Source organism: Pholcus phalangioides, unplaced genomic scaffold (genome assembly GCF_987345545.1).
Source record: "Pholcus phalangioides strain wild (caught in Gottingen) unplaced genomic scaffold, Ppha-v1.0 ptg000042l_1, whole genome shotgun sequence".
Lineage (NCBI taxonomy): Eukaryota > Metazoa > Arthropoda > Arachnida > Araneae > Pholcidae > Pholcus > Pholcus phalangioides.
In genome coordinates this window covers 20,993,277-21,017,275 of record NW_028301628.1, presented here as the reverse complement: position 1 = coordinate 21,017,275, position 23,999 = coordinate 20,993,277, and the positions used below count along the sequence as shown (strand labels likewise).

The 23,999-nt window shown below is 33.7% G+C and overlaps 1 protein-coding gene across 2 annotated transcripts in view; it reads left to right on the top strand.

The window, feature by feature from the left end:
• The window catches only part of cher (filamin A protein cher), a 104,827-nt gene that overhangs the window by 48,715 nt on the left and 32,113 nt on the right, over positions 1 to 23,999 (top strand). Inside the window, exons 14-23 of one of the 2 annotated variants that reach the window (XM_089255501.1) lie at positions 164 to 269; positions 6,980 to 7,552; positions 9,579 to 9,752; positions 10,200 to 10,336; positions 10,531 to 10,717; positions 12,184 to 12,354; positions 13,495 to 13,624; positions 14,417 to 14,573; positions 14,676 to 14,865; positions 15,299 to 15,552. In XM_089255501.1, the coding sequence (XP_089111627.1) occupies positions 164 to 269; positions 6,980 to 7,552; positions 9,579 to 9,752; positions 10,200 to 10,336; positions 10,531 to 10,717; positions 12,184 to 12,354; positions 13,495 to 13,624; positions 14,417 to 14,573; positions 14,676 to 14,865; positions 15,299 to 15,552 (2,079 nt within the window). The remainder of the gene's footprint in view (positions 1 to 163; positions 270 to 6,979; positions 7,553 to 9,578; positions 9,753 to 10,199; positions 10,337 to 10,530; positions 10,718 to 12,183; positions 12,355 to 13,494; positions 13,625 to 14,416; positions 14,574 to 14,675; positions 14,866 to 15,298; positions 15,553 to 23,999) is intronic. The other variant, XM_089255502.1, reaches the window with a different exon arrangement.

Below are 23,999 nucleotides of genomic sequence, written 5' to 3'. Positions count from 1 at the left end.
CATTTATATTAGAGTTCTTTTGTTTATTTAAAAAAAAGACAGATGTTGGATTTTAATTTTCTCCCATGAAATATATTATGTTAACCAAGTTTCTGAATAATTTATAATTACAACTAGAGAAATAGTTGCATAACAAACTAGTGTTAATCTCAAATTTTTATAGGTTTCTGTGCAGTTTGCTGGTAAAGAAATACCCAACAGTCCAATAAATGTTGAGGTGGAGCCACAAGTAGATGTCAGCAAAGTGAAAGTTGAAGGATTAGAGCCAAGTATGTCAAATTATATTATTTTATATATATAATTGTCATAATACATTTATGTCACAATTGCATATACCATCATGTTAGGTTCTAAGCAGAAATTGTCAGTTTTTCAAGTAAAAAACTTAGTTTTTTTTTCTCATAAGTGTCTTGCATTCAAATGTAAGAAAACAATGATTACATTGAAGTTATTTGAGCATAACTCTTGAGCCAAATCACAGTTGGGACTCTCAAATATAATTCTAGCACAATATCAAACTTGGTTAGAATTGTTTAAGGAATATATATAAATATGTAACGAACACTTCTTATGCACGCAAATTTTAACCTCAATGGTAAAAGTATTTTATCCTTTCTTTTTGGCACAACACTGGTGTGTATATATTGCAATAGAGGATAAGATTTCTAAAAGCACACACACCCTCATCCCGTTCTTGCGTTTTTCTCGCATAAGCACAAAGTGTATATGTCGCTATATGCAACATTTTATGAGACACTTTATACCTCTGTGCTTGTAAGATACAATATATTTCTGTTTGGATATGTATATTAGATTAAAAATTTAGTACACAAAATAAAATGCGTAATAACATGCCAATATTAGTGCCTAAGGCAACTGGAATACATAGTATGCTATATATAAATCCAGAGGAGAAATACTTATACAACCAGATCAAAATTTTTTCACTGTCTCAAATTAGACAAAGGGAGGGAGAAAAAACTATTTGAAACATAATCTATTTTTTTTCCTGTTTTCAAAATTTGTAAACCAAGTGTAGGTGTTTTCCGTATTTGTATTTGGTAACTTTCTGCATCTGTTAAGTTAACATTCTAGTCAGACAAGATCAGATCCACATCTCGGTCTTGTGTTAGCAATGTGTTGATAATTCAGACGTTAAGCGTACAGCTTTGTGTTCGAATGAATGAATATTTTTTGCGTAGTTTCTGAAGCAAAAATGTCATAACTATTAGTAAAGACTAGAAACAGCTTGAACGTAGTCACATCTTTTCATTTTTATGTATTTAATACTGAAGTTAGTTTTTATTTTACGAGGAGCAATGTTGCTAAACTTTTCCTTTCATTATGGTTTACCTTAACTTGCAAGCAAGTACTGAACTTATGCAAACAAAGTTGCCATTTAATGTACAAAAGCTTGTTCAAGTTGAACAAGTCAAAGCAGGCATATTTGGATTAGTTCAAACTGGGTCTTTCATTTAAGCAATATTAATTTTTGAAACAAAGTACATATTGTGGCACAGCATAAATTATTGTAATTGATTTTATGCAACTATTAGTATTTTCAGGGTAGGGAAATCTTTTATTTTGCATGACAATTTTGCTTCAGAATGTTTTTCAAGATGCAAGATTTATTTATCTCTTAGTTACTTGCAGTCAAGGCATCCTTATACAGTAAAACCAGTCTATAACGATACTGCAGGGACCTAGAAAAATTATTTTTATGGACAGATTATCGTTGTAGGTTTTAATATTTCCGCTATTCACGGAGGAATATAGGAATTCCATCAAGAGCAGAGAAAATATCATTATAGGCAGTATTGTTATACACAAGTTTCACTGTGTATTTTTGAAACGTTAAAACCTTTTAATTCATATTCATTAAATATTTTAATTTATAAAAAAATGAATTTCTAGTTTTTACTTTCATGCAATTATTTGAAGTGAATTTCTCATATGGCTAATGAGTGTTTTCTGCTTTAGTAGGTTAGTAGGGTTTCTCTTTCTACATAGTCTTTTTTATTTTCTTTTTGATAAACCTGAATGCTGATTGCATGTGAAGCTTTATATTTAAGGCATGCAATAAGTTTAACGTGGGAATAATTTCCATATTCCATAATAGTATGTTATCATGATCTTGTGAGAATGCTTTCTAATTACTTTGAGGATCCAAGTAATATGCATTATATAAAACAACAAACACTGTGACCAAGGCATTGCAAATTTGATACCAAACTGCTATTTATTACAAAAATAACTTGATTTAAATATGGGATTTTAAGATAGCATGTCAATTACGTCTTGTCATGTCATTTTTTGAGTGGGATAAATATTTTTAAACGCAGGACTTTCTGAGTCATTCTTCCACTAGTAGCTTTTGTTACATGACATTTACCCAATTTCTCTGAATAAGCGCTTCATGAATCTATGAACAAAGATGAAAAATCTATCTAATATTCATAATCTCAGCAACATCAATGGCACATTGATATATATATATATATGTACTATACTTAGAGTGGCCATCTCGTTTGGTCTCATTCTTTTCCACCACCTCATTTCGCAAATTGCTTATGTTACCAAAATAATTGCAGAAAATTTTTGAAATGTTTCATCTGTAAAATTTAAACGATGAATGTATTAGGAGTAGTAATTTCAGGGGCGTAGCCATAAACTTTGTTCGGGGGGGGGGGAGAGGAGGACCAAAGTGACAGAACAATGGATTTGGCCATCTTTTTCCCCTTTTTTCTGTCATTTTCTCACATTTCGGGGGGGGGGGGCAGACCCCCAAGTCCCCCCCCCCTCGCTACGCCCTTGAGTAATTTGCTGGGAAAAACTCTAATTTGTGATGCATCACATCTGGCTGGTAACACAACCAGATGAACAGCAAATATGTGCTAGTTTATAAAGAAGTAGAGGAATACAATACCTAGTGTAAATGTTCAACGGCGGCCAAATTCGCCCATGCTTATAAGTTTAGAAATCTGAGGTGTCTGGGTCATTTTACTGATGCTGCTTATACACCGGAATAGCATCTCTAATGTGGCTCATGACACAGTAGCTGAAAGTTTAAGGATGGGTCCTTGTTGAGCCCTATTGATGGACCCTATGTGTTAGCGCTTGAAGAGAAAGAAGTTGGCCACCTTTGCATTATACTTTCCCACAATTTAAATTACATGTTTCTTTTTTATTTCAATGTTTGTAGAAAGTATTTGCAAATAACCAGTACCAATTCTAAGTATGAAAATTTATCAGTTAATTAAAAAAATATATCAAATGGATACAGAAATCCCTGAAATTTTGTTTTCTGTCATTTTTAAAAATTATTTTCCAGGATTAAAATGCATCATGTGTGTACACCAGGGGCTCCAAACCTATGGGTTGCAACCCAAAGTTGGGTCGCCAAGGGTTCCAAGATGGGTCGCTGAGGCTTCTCAGAAAACCTCCAAATTTTTTTTCTTGTTTAGTGTTTTCTGTGTTTAACATGTGACAAAACATGGAAATGTAAACATATTGAAGAGCATGAATGTAGGTAGCAATTTCTGAGATGAACAAAAAGACAAAAAGGCACATCTGTCAATCCTTTCCCCGGCCTGGTCGTCCCACTTCCTCTCTTTGTGGAGACAATCTGTACAATACTCCCATATTATTATACTCCCATAACATCTAGGCTCTGGGTCTCGAACAAAAGACTGGAGAATTTCTGGGAATGATGTTGCGCAGTGACAACCTGTGTTAGTTACAGTCATTATGATTTTCAACTTTTTTTTAAATGTGTTTTGCACAAGTCTCCAGATATGTCCAAGCATCAATATAAAGATGATTTCCTAGACTTTGAATTCACATCCATGTTCAAGGTATTGTTAAGCCTCAATGCATCATATGTAATGAAGTACTGAGCAACGAATCACCGTAACAAAATAAGTTAGGCACCTTGAAAGTAAACACAGTGCTTTAGTGACTGAATAACGAAGTTTCTTCAAAAGAAAAGAACAGCAACTGAAGGGGCAACACCTTGGTAATCGAAAAAATAGTTTTTCTGTTTAGCAAGCCACTCTCGCTTCTTATTACATTACTTGGCGAATTACGAAGGAAAATAAGCTACACACTATTGGAGAGGATTTGGTTAAACCAGCAGAGAGACGGTCTCAGTGTCTGTATTGATGGTGCGCCATGTATTCTTGGGGCACACCAGGGATTCTGTGCAAAAGTGAAAGAAATAAATTCACAAGTTATGGCGCTTCATTGTCTTCTGCACAGAGAAAATCTTGCATCCGGGAGGCCATCAGAATATTTTAGTGCTGTTATGCAAGACATCATTCAAATTATCAATTTCATAAAAGCAAGGTCACTTAATAATAGAATATTTAGCCAAATCTTCTTGGAAATTAGCTCTGAATATACCTACTTATTGTATTATTTTGTGAGATGACTATCTCAAGGAAATGTTCTTCAGAGAGCTGTTGCCCTGCGCAAGGAAATTGAGATCTTTTTGTCAGAGAAAAATCATTCTTTGACATCTCTATTTTGGATGGATAAAAAATGGATGTTGAAACTATCCTACCTTGCTGATATATTTTGGAACTTAATGAGTTAAGTACCTCTATGCAAGGCCATGATCACACCGTAATTGATTTTGTGGAGAAATTGACAGCTTTCAAAGGAAAGTTGAAATTGTGGGAAAATAAAATAGAAGAAAATAGCTTCCTTCCTAAATATGAGGCTATTTTTACAAGATGAAAACACTGAGATCGAGGTGAAAGCAAAAATGTGATAATTGAATACATGTATAATTTATATAGTGAGCTTGATCACTACATTCCAAAAGATGTGGTAAAATAGTTGTGTGCGCAATCCATTTGACATTGATTGACTTACTTGAATGCTTTTCAGTTATTATAGGTGTCCAAGAAAAACTCATCAAGGTTTAAAGTGATGAAGCTTTATATCTCAGTTTTCGGAAACAAATACTATGTTTGTTTTGGATAAATTTGAAAGAAGAGGAAACACATTCTCTTCAATGAAGTTATGAAAGTTTTGCTCCCATTTCATAGTACATACCTATGTGAAGCTGGCTTCTCTACACTTGCTGTTATGAAAACTAAAAATAGAAGCAGGTTACAAAACCAGACATGATATGAGATGCGGTCTTTCAGAAATACATCCACGTTTTGAAGTGCTCTCAACAGTTATGCAAGGTCAATGATCACACTGATGTAAAGCAACCATTTTTTAAAGATTACGAAATATTTTACGAAATATTTTGATTTTATCTTTATTATTCTATTAATTTTTATTTATTCGTATTATTTGTTTCTAGAACTTTATTTTGCATACCTTCCTATTGCATAAATCATGGAGACAGAGGCCCAATATATTAAATTTTTGAGTCAAGCCCTCGGTCTTGAAGTCGTACATAAGACATAATGGAAGATTCTTTATTTTACAGACGACGTGACCAGTGCTGTCTTTATGCATGGGTCTGTCCAGGCACAGCCCGAGACCTCAGAAAAATGAGAAGTAGTTGAATTTTCCATGTAGGGCCTCAGAAAAAATCACTTGGCCTGGGGGCCATGATGTTCTTAAGACAGCCCTGGGTGTGACTGATGGCCTGTCTCGACCGTTGAGAAACACTGGTGTAAATAACTTCCGTGTATATCCACTTGTGCCACAGGCAATATTAGTTTCTAAAATTAAACGTTTCGTTAATAAGTAGGGTGATGACCCGTATTTTAATGTGTTTATGGCAGTGTGGAATAATTTTTGGAATAAATCTGGCCCATTTCGCAACCAAAGCTTACTGAATTTTTTCTTTCCTAAAATCACGGGTGGGGAATATTTTCATAACTTAGCACATTATATATAGCATAATTTATACCTCCCATGGCCCTCTCCAAGCCGGCCAAAAATTTGAAAAAAGTATTTCGGTAAATTAATATATTGAAGAAAATATCTTTTATATGCTGTTTTTAACCGATTCTGTTGATTTAAAGGGTTTTTGAAATGTAGCAACTGAAAATTTCTCGAAGAACATTTTTGTGCCCTCTTTGAAGGTCGATTCTGCGTACGCCCCTGTGAGGATTATCACTATATATGATCAATATTTTTACTTGTCATTTTTTTTTTATCAATTTGAATTCCATTTTATTCCAGTGATTTGAGGCAGCTCTTTAATTTTTATCCATTTGTAATGTTTTTCAATATTTGGCTATGTCTCGTATTTTCCCTGTGAAATATGGTCAGCCGATTAATAAGAAAAATTAGAGCATTGTAATTTCAAAATTGGTCCATGGGTCACGAACTTGATTGTACTGTTGATTTTTGTCATAAAGCTGAGAAAGGTTAAGAACCCTTGATGTACACTATTCAAGTGCTTTAAAATTTTCTTAAAAACATGAATGACTTGAAAGTACAGTCAAGCTTGTTATAACGACCGCACGTTACAGCAACCATTCCATTACAACAACCATTAGGGTAAGTCCCAAATGTTTTCATAGAACGAGTATCATGTGTCTTACTTTTGATTTTACAATTCTCCCAATATAATGTAAGATTTTGATGGGACGGGTGGGCTCGTTATATCGGGTGTCGACTGTAAAATGATCATGCAGAATTCATTGAACTTTCCTTTTCAATGATAAGTTTTATAAGTAGGTATTTTTAAAGATCACAAGTTTTTTTTTTCTTTTTGCAATGAAACTGGGAATGCTGATTATTTTTAACATTCATACATTTTCTTTTCTACTTGAGAACTTTACCTTGCTTGAATTTCTACTACGTTGCGCAAAACTTGTTTCCTTTGTTGATCATTTTATTGCATGACTCATCCTGATTTGACCTTGCATACTTCATACTGTGTTTTGCAATGCATGAAAGGCTTTGAAATTTTATCTAAAACAGTGTCCCAGCGTGTTGCTTTTTTTTTACATGCTGCAGTATGATGGGCTTAGGGCTGAAATGGATATCCTTTCCATCTACTCAGCTGTTCCCATTAACTCTCTGCAACAGTTCAGAGTGATAACCAAAGATGCTGGGTTCAGGCAAGCAGAATTTTCTGTGTCCATTACAAGCCCATCTGGTCGACGTATCAAAGCCCATATCATCTCTACAGCTGAAGGGTTTCTAGTTAACTTCACTCCATCTGAGCTCGGACAGTACCTCTTAAGCATATCTATTGGTGGTACTCCTTTAACTCCTGCACCCTTCTGTCTCACATGCATGCCTAGCTCTGATTCCAGTAAGGTTGTGGCCTATGGACCTGGACTGGAGGATGGTCTGGTGGGCTGGCCAGCAGAGTTTCTTATCGACACTAGAGGTGCTGGTCATGGGAAACTTGGCATCACTATAGAAGGTCCTTGCGAAGCTGCCATCACTTGCAAGGATAATGGAGATGGCACCTGCAATGTTGCATATTTACCCACAGAAGTTGGACAATATACTATTAATGTCACATATGATGGATGCCACATCCAGAGCTCGCCCTTTGCAGTTCCTATCACTTCTGATGCCGACGTGTGGAACATCAGAGTTACTGGAAGCGGCATACAGCCTCAGGGTATGATTAAAACCCCTAGGTTCTATTTTACATTTTCTAGTTCTAGTAGCTTTTATTCTATCTTTGCTAACATTAGTTTTTTGGGCTCATAGATTCTCAGCATAAACTTTTTAACATGGTGTGCGCTTATAACAAAATAAAACGGCTTATACTAATTCAGGCTTCATATTTTTTCTTGAGGCATTGAAGACAGAAGAATTTGTCTGGGGAATGGAATATCACTAATCATTTATCACACAAACTCTAACAAAGTGCAGAGTATTATTTTGAGCAATAGTTTTGCCAAACTTACTATCTTGGTCCATGAGAATTTTCTGAAATTGTTTATGAAACCATGGAAAATTTCTTAAAATCATATTTGAGACCGCTTATTAAACTAGTTACTGTGTTGTCCTCCTGAAAGTGATTGTAATAAATAACACATCTCTGAACAAAAATATTTTGAAGAATTTCTGCTTGATAATATTTCAAGAAAACACAAATTATTGGGAGTGTTTTAAATGTATAAAGAGTATTGGATTTTTTGTAAGGTTGGTTTTTTTCTAGCTGTATTTGAACTAATCAAAACTGTAATGAAAAAACAAAACAAATTAAGAGTTTTGAAAATGAACATTCGAAGATCACAGTGTCTTTTTTGTAACATTTAAAAATGTTTAACCATATACTATTTGTGAGTAACATATGTAAATATTACTAAAACAAATACATGAAATTCAACTTCAGTGAAATTTCATGTTGCTTATTTTCATTCTAATTAATATATTTCCCCCAAATAAGTGCCCCCCATTCTGCAATTGTTTCCCACACTACAATTGTATAATATTTTTCCACACAGTGTTTTGTCTAAATCATTTTGTATGCATATTTTGTCTCTTGTGTGAAACTTGTGAATCTGTAAAACAGCAATACCCTAAAGTTACATAATAGATGGGATAGATGATATTTGATAATCATAAGTCTACATTTATTCATGTTAGTCAGGATAAAATTTTGCAGCTCAGTATGAATACATATGAATGAATTGGTAACAAAATTTGGGATAGGTAAAATTTTTGTCATGGTAAGATGAGTATTGGTAAGTCACATGCTTATATGACACCTATTAAGAAAAATTGTGCGAATTGTTACATTATAGAAATTACAAGAGTATAATTCATAACCATCTAGCATTTTGAAATGAATCTGCTAACGAATCTGTCTTTTTGTAAAAATTACAATCGAAACTCCAATTAATCCTTTTTAAATGAAAAATATTTCAATACAAATTGTGCTTTTCATAAATTGAATTTTCCATCTGATTGTAACCCGGTCATTTATAAAAGGCTTCTTTGAAAAAAGCATTCTTTGAAATCTGAATGATCATGTGTAGTATGCTCTGAATGGTTAGAAAACTTTGTCTATGAAAAAAATTAGATGCTTGTGTTTGGACGCAGAAAACCTTTTGGCTATGAGCTGTTGACTATGTGAATGAGCATCACATGAAACAATTTTTCAAGACATTAGACCTCTGGTATGAAACAGTGACAGGTCTGCAAGAAGGTGGATGCGTCATACCAGCCTTTTCTATTTCTCGTGGCAAAGTTTTAATTTTTAACAGTTCCACTCTCAGTTTATGCTGTGGGTATATGGTTATTTACAGGGCCAGCTAGTTTTTAAAATATACCGGGATCCAGGTCGGTCAGTTTATATGCTAGCCTCTCAAAAATAAGCCTGGTTTTTTGTTACAGCATTCTTGTCAACAAAGTGATTCTTACACAACTAACAATTAATAATCAGTACTAAATTAGCAACAACCCTGTGATTACACTTGAATTTTAGGATGTATATTTTTCCCAGATAATAGTGCAGATTTTATTCCTATAAGTCTGGGTATTGCTGCAAATGTGGCTAAGTGATAAGACTTTTTTTTTACATTTATATATATCTGTTGAATCATTATAAAAACAGATATTCAATTTATGTTTGAGTTACTTTTTCTACTGCAAGTATTTTCCAATATATTTTTGTTATATTTTCCCTTTTGCAGGTGTATTCCTTGGGACCCCGACAGATTTCACTATTGATGCCAGAGCAGTGACGAAACGAACAGATGCTAAAGTTCAGTGTATAGTGACCAATCCAAGAGGTGTAAAAAGTCAAGCTTTCGTGCAAAATCTAAATGATGGTACATACAAGGTGTGTTACAGTCCTCTTGAAGAAGGTATGGTATTAAGGAATGTCATAATTTTCTTAAGAACTGTTTTTACTTCTTATCTTATCAGGAACAAAATGAAAATTTATGTGCATTTCTGTTAAGACAATGATAGGCAAACTTTTTTAGGAGCTGGCCAAAAAAAAGAAAAGTTTTGGTGGGTCAATATAAGTTATTATAAAGTTTCAAAGATTCAAGTTTTTAGCTTATAAGTTTTTATCAATTTTTATTAAAATTCTCACAATTGCATTTTTCATATGCAAAAACTGAAACTCTTTTTAAATGAATTTTTCTAAAACACAAATTCAAAATTTCTATACTTTTATTTTAAAATCTGCAGCAGTTGGGATAGAAGCTCTAATCGGGCCAAACTTTGCCCATCACTAACTTAAGAGATGAATATAGAAGAAAATCTTGATGCAGTCATCTCTTTTATTAAATGCTTCATTTTTTCAGGCCCTCATACAATTGATATTTCTTATGATGGTTTGCCAGTGCCCGGAAGTCCATATAAAGTAAATGTAATAAAGGGATGCGATCCAAAAAAATGCAAAGCTTATGGTCCTGGTCTAGAACATGGTATTGTTCATCACGTAAGTGAAACTGGCTGAAGTTATTAAAAATTTAACTATGCTCTTGTTTATACCATAATAATGGCCATGTGTAACTATTGGTCAAGGAAAATTTTTGTAGATGTTTTTTAAACTTATGTGATCAAAATGTTGCAAAAATTTTTTTGATATAGTTCATATTTGATTTTAATGTTCATGTAAATCAATTTCCTCAGGTGAATCCTTTTACTGTTGAAATGAGAGGAGCTGGCACTGGACGCCTTGGTCTATCTATCGAAGGTCCTACAGAGGCTAAAATGACTTGTCGTGATAATGGCAATGGCACATGCACTGTTGAATATACACCTTTCGAGCCTGGCCAGTATGACATTGGTGTTAAATATGCAGATCAGCATATTCCAGGTAACATTAATCAGCATTAAATTGGTGCAACTAATATTTGTGCTCTTTGTAGTTAAAAAATGTCATCTTCGGTTTTTAATAATTCAGTCAACCCAGTTGGATGAAATGAATTAGAAAATATATAAAACCCTTTTCTAGTGGCAATTATACATAAATCACTAAGTAACTGAAAATAGAGAGACTTTTCTTTCCAACTTTTCCTTTGACTTTTTCTAGCATGCTACCATCCGTGTAGATGGTAACAGGCTTGCCCGGTATGCAAGAGGGCCTGGGTTCGTGTCCCAGCAGAGACATGATGACTTTTCTTTCCGAGTTCACCTCAGCATGATATCCGGAAAAATAACTGTTTCCTTGATAACTGAAAATAGTTTGTATTTTGAGGTGGTTTCAGTATTTGAATAGAATGCATTAAATTATATTAAAATTTTTTTTTCAAAAGAAATATTTTTGCTTGTCTCCTTTTATATAAAATTTTGGTTAGTATTTTGATGCTATATTTTTATCCTAGCCATTTAACACTACTGAGTGGTAATTTTGGCCCCCACTTGCAAATTTCGTTTATCTAGATTTTAAATATACTATGAATACATTTTTTAGGAAATAAAATTATTTTTCTCTTCTAAAAATGGAGTATAGAATCACCTATGCTTTGTTACATTTCAGGCTTAAGTAAACATACATGGTGTTTCAAAAAAGATGGGCTAATTTCTAAATGGCAGAATTCATTCAAATAATCTGTCCTTACATGTATATAACACAACTATTTTGACATTATGCAATTATATGAGAAATAATAAACTATTCTGATGGGGATGGGACATAGGTGGCGGAATCCTAAAGATTTAGGTCATTTTATCCCCCAAGAAGTTTTTGTGAAGTGTGCCCTCAATAATTATTATTGAGGGCACGTGTGTGTGTGCTTGATAAAAAAATTCTTGTGGGATCAAGTGACCTTAATCATGAATTATTCATGAACATACAAAGCAATGCCCGTTCCCCCTCCCCCATGTTTCATCGAATTCCTTATATACAAAAAGTCTGTCAGACCTAGATTGTTTTGCCTTATTGGATGGAGGGGTGTCACTTGATTTTTTCGTGGAGCAACTTGCATTGATTTCAAAGTTTCGAAGTGCCAATTCCAAAATATATGAACATAAATTTTTTAATGGAGTCTGGTCCCCATTTCCTTAAGTACCTTTGTATGGCAATATTTCAAACCAGGCAACCCTAGTTCTTATGGCACTTTTTTTAATCTAAAAATATATCAACATTTACAGCAGAATCATGAATTTGTGCAATAGCGGTAAAAAAGATTGCTCTGGTAATTCGTTCTAGTGTTGACATTTAAAATGTATATGCCGCTCATACAGAGCCGCATCTATCAGGGAAACATAAGGCATGTCCAGCTTATTTGCTACCTGAGATAACATCATTTAAAATGAGCGTTTTTCATTTCTTTTCTGCAGGAAGTCCTTTTAAAGTAATGACTTCAGTTGCTGTGGATGCAAACAAAGTTAAAGCTCATGGACCAGGAGTTGAACCTAACCAGTGTCGTGCTGGTGCACCTTTGCCATTTACAGTTGATGCCACCAAATCGGGCAAAGCACCTCTAAATGTGGAAGTATCATCTGACAAAGGTACCATTAACAAACAACTGCATTGCATATTTTTCATGCTTGTGGAAATTGGTGCTAGTGAATTAAAAAAAAATACTATTTTGTACAGCAAAACTATTTTTCATCAAGATACATTAAGAGTTTACTTTTAAGAGTTAAATGAATATATTTTGAGAGCTTTTATATAATCAATATGCAGATCTTGCACTAAGAATGCAATAACTGTTACCCACGGTTTCGCTCGTGGGGATTTGGTAATCTGAAAATTTTCCTTTTAAGGCTTTAATTTTGAAAAATCCCTTCTTAATCTCTACAGAATAAAATAAAATAACTGACCAAATTTCATATAGCTTTACCCTTTTATGACCTTTTTAGAGGGTTGAATTTTTGAAAAATCCCTTTTTAGTGAGTCTCATTATGAAATGAAACTGACCAAATTTCATGTTTATAAACTTCAGTGGTTTCTGCTCAGCGGTGATGAGTCTGTCGGTACACGTTATTTTATACAGTGAAACCTGTCTAAGATGGAAATTTAATGAGGAAACGTGTCTTAAACGGAATCAAAATAGATTCTGTTCAATTATTAGAGCTTCTATTTGCACCTTTATAAAACAGAATTCTGTCTAAAGTGGAGGAATGTAGAACATACAAAAAAGCTACGATAAAGTTTATTAAATTTTGCATGAAAGTTTAATTTTAATCCTGGAAATTGCATTGCTTCAATTAGAAAAAAAAATTCTGCGTACAATATCTTACTCCCATAAGGCATTATTTCCAAGAAATATGTGTGTGTGTGGTGAAACGAAAGTTTTTTTCTTTAGACTTGTGAACATTACAAAATATGTAAACCATTTATCTCTTTTGTAATAAAATTTGACCAACCCTATTATATAACTAAATGTGTAAAATGTAATAAATCCGCTCAAAATGTGAATTTTCATAAGAAAGTGTCTTTTAGGGTTTTTTTTTTTTGCAAGGCTGCTTGACCACTATTATTTATTGATTTTGACTTGAAGAATTTGGTTGTTTATTGAGTGAAAAAAATATTTGTAAACAGTATACAGAGAAATTAGGTACAAATTAAAATAATGTACAAATGAGAAGTGATAAAAAATGGTTTACTACCTTTAATAATAATTTAGAATATTTTTTTATTGCCAGGACCCATACCCACAAAACCAGAAATTCAGGACAACCAGGATGGGACTTACAAAGTATCATATGTGCCTCCTGCGGAAGGTAGTCCATGTAATGTGAAGGTTGCTTATGGAGGAAAAGATATTCCTGGAAGGTAAATGTTATAGCTGTCTTAACTTCTACCATAATTTTCTAAAGAATACCTGGAATGTTTGATTACACTTCAATGAAATTTACAAAAAAAGAAAATTATTAAATCGTAGAGAACATATCTTGTTAAGAATTGGCCTTGCCATGGGTAAAGAGACATCTAGTTGATGTAAATTTCATTCTAGTACTTTATATCTCTACTACAGTAGAGTATTGAAAATTCTGGGGAGAAGTCGCTGAGAAAAAAGAACAAGTTTGACTGTTTTCTTTGTTATGGGGGCTGATATTGTTCTCTAATTGATTAATAATCTAAGCTATCAGTGTCCCGAAAATCGCCATCAATCTCATCCTCAACTCTTCTCAATCACTCCCTCATCTTTGCTCTTTTTTCACTTTTTTTGTTTTAAATGCATCCTATGACATCTAGCTTATTCAAGCCAACATTTAAAGCCTTTTGTTTTTCGGAAAATTTTTCGATAATCCGAGGTGACCTTAGTTCCATCTTAGTTTTGGATTATTTGAGACTCTACTATATTACATGCAGTTTTTTTTTCTATGCAAATATTAAGTCATCCAATCACCTGTGAGACTATTTTAAAAAAGAGTCTGAAAATGAGAGATTGAAACACAACTTAGAATAACAATTTATCAAAGAAATACTTTAAGGATATTTTAGTATTTGCTTTAATGCTGGAAGAAAAATTTTTAATTATAAAACAGTGTCACACATTTCATAATTTAACTGTATACTCCTGGGACCGGGAAGAGATTCTAATACTTGTTCCCTTCTGTTCAGTCCCTTCCAGATGAAAGTGAAGCCAGCTGTTGAGCCTAAAAATGTGAAGCTCTCTGGGCCAGGTATTAGCAACAAAGGAGTTCCAGCAAGTGTCCCTGTTGATTTCACCATCGATGCCAAACAAGCTGGAAATATTGAACCTGAAGTAGCCATCAAGGTATAGTTTTCATGTCTTAATATACTTTAAATGATTTCCAACCACTTAATTCTGAGTCTGACGTAATTCATTTGTGACACTATGTAAAATTTCATTTCCCAGAAACCTGATGGCAAGCCATGCAAAGCTAAAATGGTTAACAATAACGATGGAACTTTCAAAGTCACATATGTCCCTGAAGATGTCGGTCCATACAAAGTGTCAGTCAAATATGGAGGTGAAGAAGTCCCTAATTCTCCCATCACAGTTAATAGTTATGCAGTGGGACAAGCTGACAAATGCAAAATCACTCGTAAGCATTTTTATGGAATACTTTACTATTTGTTTGCAATCATTTTTGTAAACTTGATTGATAGATAATTTTTATAGATCAGCAGAATAAATTTAAGCAGTGAATTTTACTGTGAGCAGAATTTTGCTAGACAATTTTCTATCTTCATTCATGTGCATTTGCTGTTGCTGAAATGTCATCAATCGGGTGCTATTGGTGTTTCTTGCATTAAGGCTTTTTGCTATTTTACATATCTTTTCTTTTGATCGCCTTAGAAAAAGGCACTATATTTGAAATTGTTTTGAGCACAAGATGTTAAGTTAAATAAGGTTTACAAAATACTTGTATTAGACAATTGTACTAAGATTTTGTTTTTGATAGTATTTGTTTTTTGAGAATACTTTTGTCTTTATTTTTAATAATAGAAGTAAAAATTTGAATTTGTGCATTTCAGAAGGCAAAGAAGACAAATTAGCTGTTGGTGAGGAATATTGTATCACTGTCAATGCTGAACAGGCTGGTAATGGAGCAGTAACTTGTCAAGTAACAAGCAAAAAGACAGAATCTGAACAAAATGTTGACATCCGTGTTGTAGACAACAGAAATGGTACTTTCAACATTTACTACAGTGTCAAAGAGGTTGGCGATTATACTATAAACGTAAAGTTTGGTGGCAACCCCATTCCTGGTGGATCGTTCACAGTAAATGTAAGTACATATTTTACATTCAGAAGAGAAAATAAAGAAATATATCCCCTTAATTTCTAACAAATTTTTTCATGTAATTTGTGAAATTTACGAATGTGTAGGTAAAACATCTTTATAAAATAGGTTGTTTCAAAGTGTTTATTTTTTCACTTAAGGTTTCACAATGGAGAATAAGCATTAACCAAATCCAAATGTAAATGATATAAAATTCTTACTATTAATATTAGTGTACTTGCTGCTAATGCTAGTTTTACAGAATCGTTTAGATGCACATAATGTTTTTGAATTTCAGAATTTTTTTTGGAAAATTACTTTTTAAAAAAAACTTTTTTGTTTTAACATTCAAGAGGTTCATAACCTGTGAATATAGAAAATCTGAAAAATATATTTTAAAAAACAATAGATGTATGGCTTTGCTGAGGATATGCAGAACTAATTTCAAAATCTGTTCTTTGATATCTGAAATTTTGGTTGATGTGAAATTTGAAACTAAACTTTTTTAGAATATATATGTATTGCTGTGTACCCAGGAGCTTGAGTTTTATTCTTAAGTACAAAGTTGTTTTTATGTTTCAATGTAAACCAATTCTAAATTTAAATTGCTTCGAAAGAATCTAAATACTTATGGTAATGCAATTTGGGAAGTTCTGAAATTTTGATTTTACTTTCAAGTGAAAGATTGTTTTCAAATACTTTCCTTTAATAGCTGAGCATTTGAATCTGTCCTTTTGAGGAGTATTTTGAAATTCTGTTCATGAGTATGAAAGTCTTATTTTCATAGTCCAAGAAACATTAAGAGATTTGTAGTTTTTATAGGAAATATACTTTATATAAATCTGAATGCTGGAGTGCTGGTGGAGGGCTAAATAACAGATGTTCCTTTTTATAAAACAACCAAGTTCCAAAGAAAGACGTACTAAAAATCTTCGAACAGTTTTCTTGTAAAATTTCCCATTTGTGACATAGTGCCCTTTATCTCCGACATACAGAAATATGCTGTTGTAACACAAGGTTTTTTTTTTTTTTTTTTCCGACTTCTCCCATCTTATGACAAACAATAAGAGAAGTTTACCAAGAATTCGTAAGAGTGCAAGCAGATTCGTTTGAAAGCTTTTTATTTTTATTTCAAAACTTATATATTTCATAAGTTAAAAGCAGAAAGGGTTATAAATTTGGAAATTCCCGTTATATCCCTTCAAATTTATCATCTGTCCCGCAAAACTACACATCCAAGAGGAAATGAAGTTGAATGTGCTGTACGAATCAGTTATTCCATACGTGGTAATAAGGTACTCCCACCATTCTCAGATTAACCTGCTTACAGATGCAAATGATTTGTGATTTTGTCAAAAATCAGAATTTTTTGAAGAGAATAGAATTTGGGGGGTGGGGGGGGGGGAAAGGGTTGCCTCGTGTTTTTCAGGAACATTACAGGGAATGAACATTAAATTTTTAATTTAAATGAACATTCACATTTTTATTAAAATCTAAAAATGCATTTGAATTTTTGAAATCTTAGCACAATGTTGTCTATTGTGTTTGTTTGAAAAATTGTTTGCTTGAATTAAAATATAATTTGACACATGAACATATTTTAACGTTATAATTAACAATGTACAGTTGGACCTGCTTATGACAAAGTCAGAAAAAATAAATTTGTTCGTTATATGTGAACTCCCTTATATCCATACTGGTTTGGAAAATGGTACAATTAAGCAGAATAAAACATGATTTACAAGCACATACCCATTTTTTAATAAGTGTTTTAAAAATATTGTTATAAAAATTCTCTATGCTTAAAAAAAATTAATTTGATTGAAATTTTCCATAATTAAATACATGAACAAAAATATGTTCGTCGTTACTAGTTTATTTTTCCTTGATATGATTTTGGACGTTGAATGTTGTGTGTTAAAAACACATTTGCCTGATAAGCATGCCAAATGTGAAGCTTTTTCTTTTAGTAGGGTCCTGGTCAGTGGAACGAACATACAGTAGTTCCTTCTCACTTTTATTCAAGCAATGCAAGAGCTTTCTCTGTATCAGTGTGAGCCCGTTTTTTGAATCTTATCTTACAGATGTTCATATCACCATTGGATTCTTCTCTCTCAATTAGAATTTCTCTTCAATTTTTGTTTGCTCTTCAAAATCATGAATAACGAACTTCGTGTAATCCTGAATTTCTTTGATACCTAATTTCTTGTCCATGTTTTGGCTTTAAATCAAATGTATAGCTTTAATTTTGAAAGCGCTTTGCACTTGGACATTCTCAGAATTTACTCGCATGATAACACCACCACAACCAACGTTCGAATCTAGCTAAAAAAAAATGTGGTAAACGAGGACATTGGAAGTGTTTTAGACGTGTAGGTGCTCAAATTAAGTTTTATGTAGGAAACTTTGATTTCTAAATCAATTCTGGGTCTGCTCTGACACGAGGTAAAAAAATACTGTGGGGAGCCCCCACAGCACCCCGGCTCTCACGTGTGGTACATTTTCCACTATTGGCGTAAGCCACTAGTGGAAAATGTTGACCTTTTGGAAAAATAAGTGGAAAAAATAAAGACCTTTTAAAATGCCTGTTAATTTTCCACTAGTGGCTTACTCCAATAGTGGAAAATGTAACAGGCATTTCAAAGGTCTTTATTTGATCTTAAGAATAAAATAACCTTTCGCTTTTTTCAAGCAAAATAGTACTCATTGAAAAACTGGGAAAAAAAATTGAAGATTTTATAATAAATACCAAAAAATGCACCAATCGAATGTCTTCCAGGAAAAACATTTTCAGCTGTAGCTAAGCATTGTAGAAAGGTAAATTTTCACATAAGATTTAGATAAGAATACAAAGAAATTCTAGAAATTTTAGAAAATTGTTTGAAAACCAGTTGTTTATAGGCGTACTTTGCTGAAATTGGTGTTTGTTACAAGTAATCAAACTAACAGACAAGCAGTACAAAATTCACGGGATATCAAAAAACTTTGTTATTTGGTTTGTGCTGGTGAAATTATTTTTATAATGCCACACAATTTTGTTTAATGCGACCCAAAAGATATTTCTTGAATTGTGCTCTCGAATATTGAAGCCAAGCATAGAGTTAGCCCTAGTCAGACTTATTGAATCATTGTTCTCAAAATAATTTAATCTAATGTTTGAGGGTTGCTGTAGTGTTCTTACTATTTACTTACAAAAACACTTGGTTTTCTCAAGAGTTTTTGTCTAGAAACATTTGAAAAATTACAATATACTAAAATCAAAACTTTCTAAAAGTAATTTCCTGAAGCAAGAAAAGATACCAGAACTGCATTTTTTAAAAAATATTTACATCTGCCAACATTATAGACTGTTGTTTAAGCTTGTCCTGTATATACGTGCCTTTTCAACTGTTTGCCTGTTCATCATATGATTTGACAGATGAGCAGGATTTTTTATTGAATTTTTTTTATGAACAATCTTATGAATCATTGCACACTTTCTCCTCCTCAAACAGGGTCATAACTATTCAGGGGGAGGCAATGTATCTAAAGCTTCCAATGTTCTCAGAGAAGGGGACAATTTGAGCATTTTTGTTGCACCACAGTCATTTTCTGCACCCAAGAGCTAATTAGACCAGGACCTACAGTTTATTGCCGATTCCGAACGGCAGTTTTTTAGATACTCACTGAGGGGCTGATGCGCTAACCCCTCGATGTGGGACTCCCTGCAATGTTTTTCTGTGGTTACGTCGCAGTTTCTGTTGTACCCTTGCGAAAGAGGGGGGGGTGCAGGAAAAGGAAATTAGATGAAAGAATTTTCTCATCTGAGATTATAATTATAACCCTTTATCTGCTAATGGTGCTTTGAAGGTTGGATCATTTGTTATGAACCAATTGTTTGAAAGCAGTTTTATTTTAAACTAAACTGACCACACACACACACACACAAGTAATTTACATATCATATTTTTGTTATTGTTTTATTATACTTTTCCTAATGTGGTAGATAAAGTAGGGCTCCTGCTTATCCTACTTTTTGGTAGAATGTCCTATTTTCTAGGTTTTGTTCTACTTTTTCCAAATCTTAACAAAATTTGTGTAACTTTGTTTTAAAATGAAAAGGGAATCATACATATCAACACATTGCTAAATAATACGAATGATTCTTTTATAATTTTTCAGGTTATTTGAGGGGTATATGTGAACCAGTTTTTTTATTTCTCTTTTGCGTAGTTTGAGGGTCAAAAACTCATTTTGTGTCAATGTTTTGGGTAGTCAATAAAAACTTCTATCTGGATAGAAAAAATGATTTTGTATTTACTACTTCATGGTCTTGGACTATTCATTATACAGGGTGTCCTGTAAGTGTTTTCATCTCGTTAACTGTCTGGGGTATAGGTCTATACGACACAGTTAACGACGCCTGTTGAGCATTTTTTAAATTGAAATCATACCTGTATGATTGCAATTTAAAAAAATGCTCAACAGGCGTTCAAAAATTACCTAGGACCATACCAGTTTTGGGAGTAAAAATACAGTAACAAATTAAAATCTAAACTTTTATACGGTCCTACTGTTCTCTAACTTCCAATTAAAAGTCGTTGTCCGGTCTCTCCTGATGCCAACAAAAAAAGAATATTTCTAAGTGCAATATTCGAAAAACTGAAGAAATTTCGGAAAGAACAGTGTTAAATGTGAGTGAAATGATTTTTCCGTATATTTTTAACTCTGTTCTTCAAAATTTTCTTCCGTTTTTCGAATTCGAATATCTGTGAATATTGCTCTCAGAAATATTGAATTTTTTTCTTGGCATCAGGAGATGGCAACAACTTGCTAATTGGAAATTTGAGTGGGACTATATAAAAATTTAGGGTTTTCTATTGTGTTAAACACTTTTCACTCTCAAAACTGGTAGTGTAATTTTTGAATGCTTGTTAAGCATTTTTCAAATAAAAAAAACATACCTCTATGATGGACAGTTGAAGAGATAAAGGCTGTGCTTGCACTTCCAGGAAACCCTGTATAGTAACTAGCATTCATCATTCAATATTATGGTGCACATTTTGTGTATAGGTGAAACAACAGTTTAACAAAGCAGTTGGGTACATAGACCTATTCTAGGTTTTGTGACTCTGATACCCAATAGCATTCAATTGTCTTCTGTATATTTTTAAGACATGCAGAGGCGTAAACAATGTTTACAAAGCTCTGCAAAGAGCTAGAAATGAAAATGCTTCTATTGTCAAAAATGATGAACTGAGCATTGAACTGTAAAATGTAAACAAATCCCTTTTTAAAAAAGGATGGATAGCTGAATAAAACCATCTGGTTCACCTTGACTTATTTACATTGGATCTTTTAATTTACAAATTTTGCACTGTGCTTTTTGGAAGCCATCTCAAAGGAGTGTTATTTTTGAAAAACTTGTCTACATAATTGCTGTGCAATTAGGGACTTACATGGACTACATATTGGACTTGGGAAGACTCCTCGGCAAAAAAAAATTTAACACACAGGCAGAGACGGGCTTATATATTTTACGAACTTCTAAAATGGGGTTTCTCCGATGTCCATGAACACGGCCGCAACTAGATACTTGGTCAACAGGGACAAGCACACATTTAAACGCTCCTATTTAATGTTTGGGGAGGTTGAAGGGTGAAATTTTCATGCCCTGGACATTAGACCCACCTGCTTCTACCTGGTTTCGGCCCTATATATTCCTTTTTTTTTTTTTCAAACCGAGCACAACTCTTGTCTACCGTCATGGGCAATTTACTATCGAGTTGTGGCGGAAGTGTGTGTACCTGTCTGATTGCCTATCTAATATCTGAATTTTCAGTGTTGCCGTCTATATTTTAGAAGTGAATATTGTAACGTATCGGAACAATAGTGATTGATATTTGTAACGTTTGTAGGCCCGTTGCTCTCTTTGAGACTCTTTAACTAAGAGATTGGCTCTCGTATTCACGCCCGGAAGATGGGAACTACAGAAAACCAACTTCAGCTGACCACAACTGTGGCATGCACAACCTGGTGCACGTCAGGTTTACATTGCCACCTGAGAATGACTAACAAACTACTGTTTCATGGTCATAAAAAAAACATGTGACGATAAATTTCGCCGACAGTTTCCGCTGCCGAGCGAAAAAATTACAAGTTTGCTTCTAGGCACTTGAAGATTGGGGGGTGTCAAGGCTAGAGAACCGATTCTAGGACCAACCCAGGGCCGCAAAAAGCGGCTCAGCGCAGGGGCAAGCATGCATTATACCTCCTCGTGTAATTTTGGAGAGAATAATTTTAAATGAATAATTTAGCAGCCCCCTCTGGTCCAGCTTCCGGGGAACAGATCCACCTGCACCGTTCTTTTATCTTGGGTGGGGAGGGGGGCCTTTTTAAGCTGTGTGTCCGTGTACTTTGGTTACATTTTGACTTTCAAAACAAAGTATTTTTATTGTTTTTAGTCTCTTAAAATTTAGCGGCCCGGTGCAGCCGAACCCTTTGCTCCTGTCAAAGTTCGGCCCAGGGTGATTCGAAAATAATCATAGGATTTCAAAGTGATATAAATATTTCAAAAGGAATTACAGATAGCAAGATGGACAGTAGCTCGTAAGCAGCAGAGACATTTCAATTTTTTTTCCTACTACTTACAAGTGTTCTATTTGTTGTCCTTTCATTATACGGCACACACTACTTGGTAGTCTAATTCATCCCTGATACAGCATGTCAGTAGCCTATTGATATTCGTAAAAGCGGTAGTAATTCGATTAAATGAGCTCAAAAACTCAAGAAAGTGGCTGACTGTGGAGTTACTGGCAGCGTCTTTAATGAAACCCTTAAGGAAAAAGTCACAAGCAGTAAAAGATCAGGTGACCTTAAAGGCTCGTCCGATGAGACGGTGCCTGTGCTTCATATTTTCTTCAGTGCGCTCGTTGCACTGAAACAAGCAGTGAAGCTGTCGCATATTTCAAAACACTTCTGCAATATTGAATGTATGGGAATAAAAATTTAACCGTTTCTTCATACCGTTTACTATTAAACAGCACAATTTATGTTTCAAGTTATATTTTTTTAAAACCTGATTATTTTTGAATCCAATTCTACATTGTGAGAGGAAAGGGAAAGGAATTATCTGTGGTTGCATGTACTGTTTTGGATCAAAATTGTTTACCAAGTCAATTTCTGTCATTTTGCGTTGGCTCGAGTGAATCTTATAGGACTGTTTCTCAACCTTTTTGAAAACAAGGATAGATAAAATGTCTAAAACAATTTGACGGACCATGTGTGTCCCGTAATACGGGACATACCTGTAATTTTCATTGTTCCAATTTTTTTCATTTGTCCCGTTTTTTCTGCGATACTTATTTGAATTTGTAACTCGTACTAAAGTCGTGATACACACAGCGTTTTCATAATCTGATGACGATTGCCTGCCTTGGTTTGTTGAGGTACCACAGCACGGCTGTCGCGCTGCATACCCTCCCTATCCTCAATTGCACCATTTACAAGTGCTTTATGCAATTTAGCCATGGCTGGTGTGTAGATTAATAATTTTTCATAATCTATATTATATGATAATTATTTCAAAAATTATAAGCATTCGTATCGCATATTTGTCAGGTTTTAAAGTTTTTTCCCGCAATTTTTAATTATGATCAGTGATTGTGTCTATTTTTTGGCAATGTTTTTTGATGACAATTGGCGGTGCCCATATTTTAAGGGTTATTTAAGATCCCGATTTACCTTATTTTTCTCAATGAAATGAAGGGTCCAGGAATAAAATGACTGCAGCAAAAATTAGATTGTGTGGAATATAATGGTTTTCCCCAGTATGCCGAAACTTTATCGCTATTCTTTACGGCTTTAAAGTCGTTCTTCCCCAAAAATGAATACTATCTAATTTTCGAAAAATTTGCTGTAAAGTCGTTTTTTCCCAGGACCCTTCAAATATGGGCATCAGATCATTTGAATATTTTTTTTCGTGAAATACTGTTCAATTTGTTAACTGCCCTTTATTTTTATACCCTTCAGCAATTTTAGCAGTAATTAGCAAAGGACATTTGAAGCAATAAATTACAAGTTTTAGGCAAAATTTAGTGATATCCCGTATTTAAGATCACCATTTCCTGCATTCTTCTCAATGTACGGTGAACCTAAGTATGAAGATATAATTTTATTTGTACCCACATATGGATATTACTAGACTAATATCAATTGCGGAATTAAATTTCATAAATTCTGCAGGCGGACTACCTATGCCATCATCGTAGACCATAGGTTGAGAAACATACTGAAATAGTGCTGTGTGAAAAAAAAAATTATTTTTTTAAAAATGTAATTTTTCCCCCCTATAAGGATGTATGTTGTCTTTGGGGATACCCCCCCCCCCCCTCATCGTTTGTCCTTTTTCTAATTTATAGAGTAAGAGCCGTGGTAAAGGGCCCCTTCGAAGGTGGTAGGAAAGTATCAATACA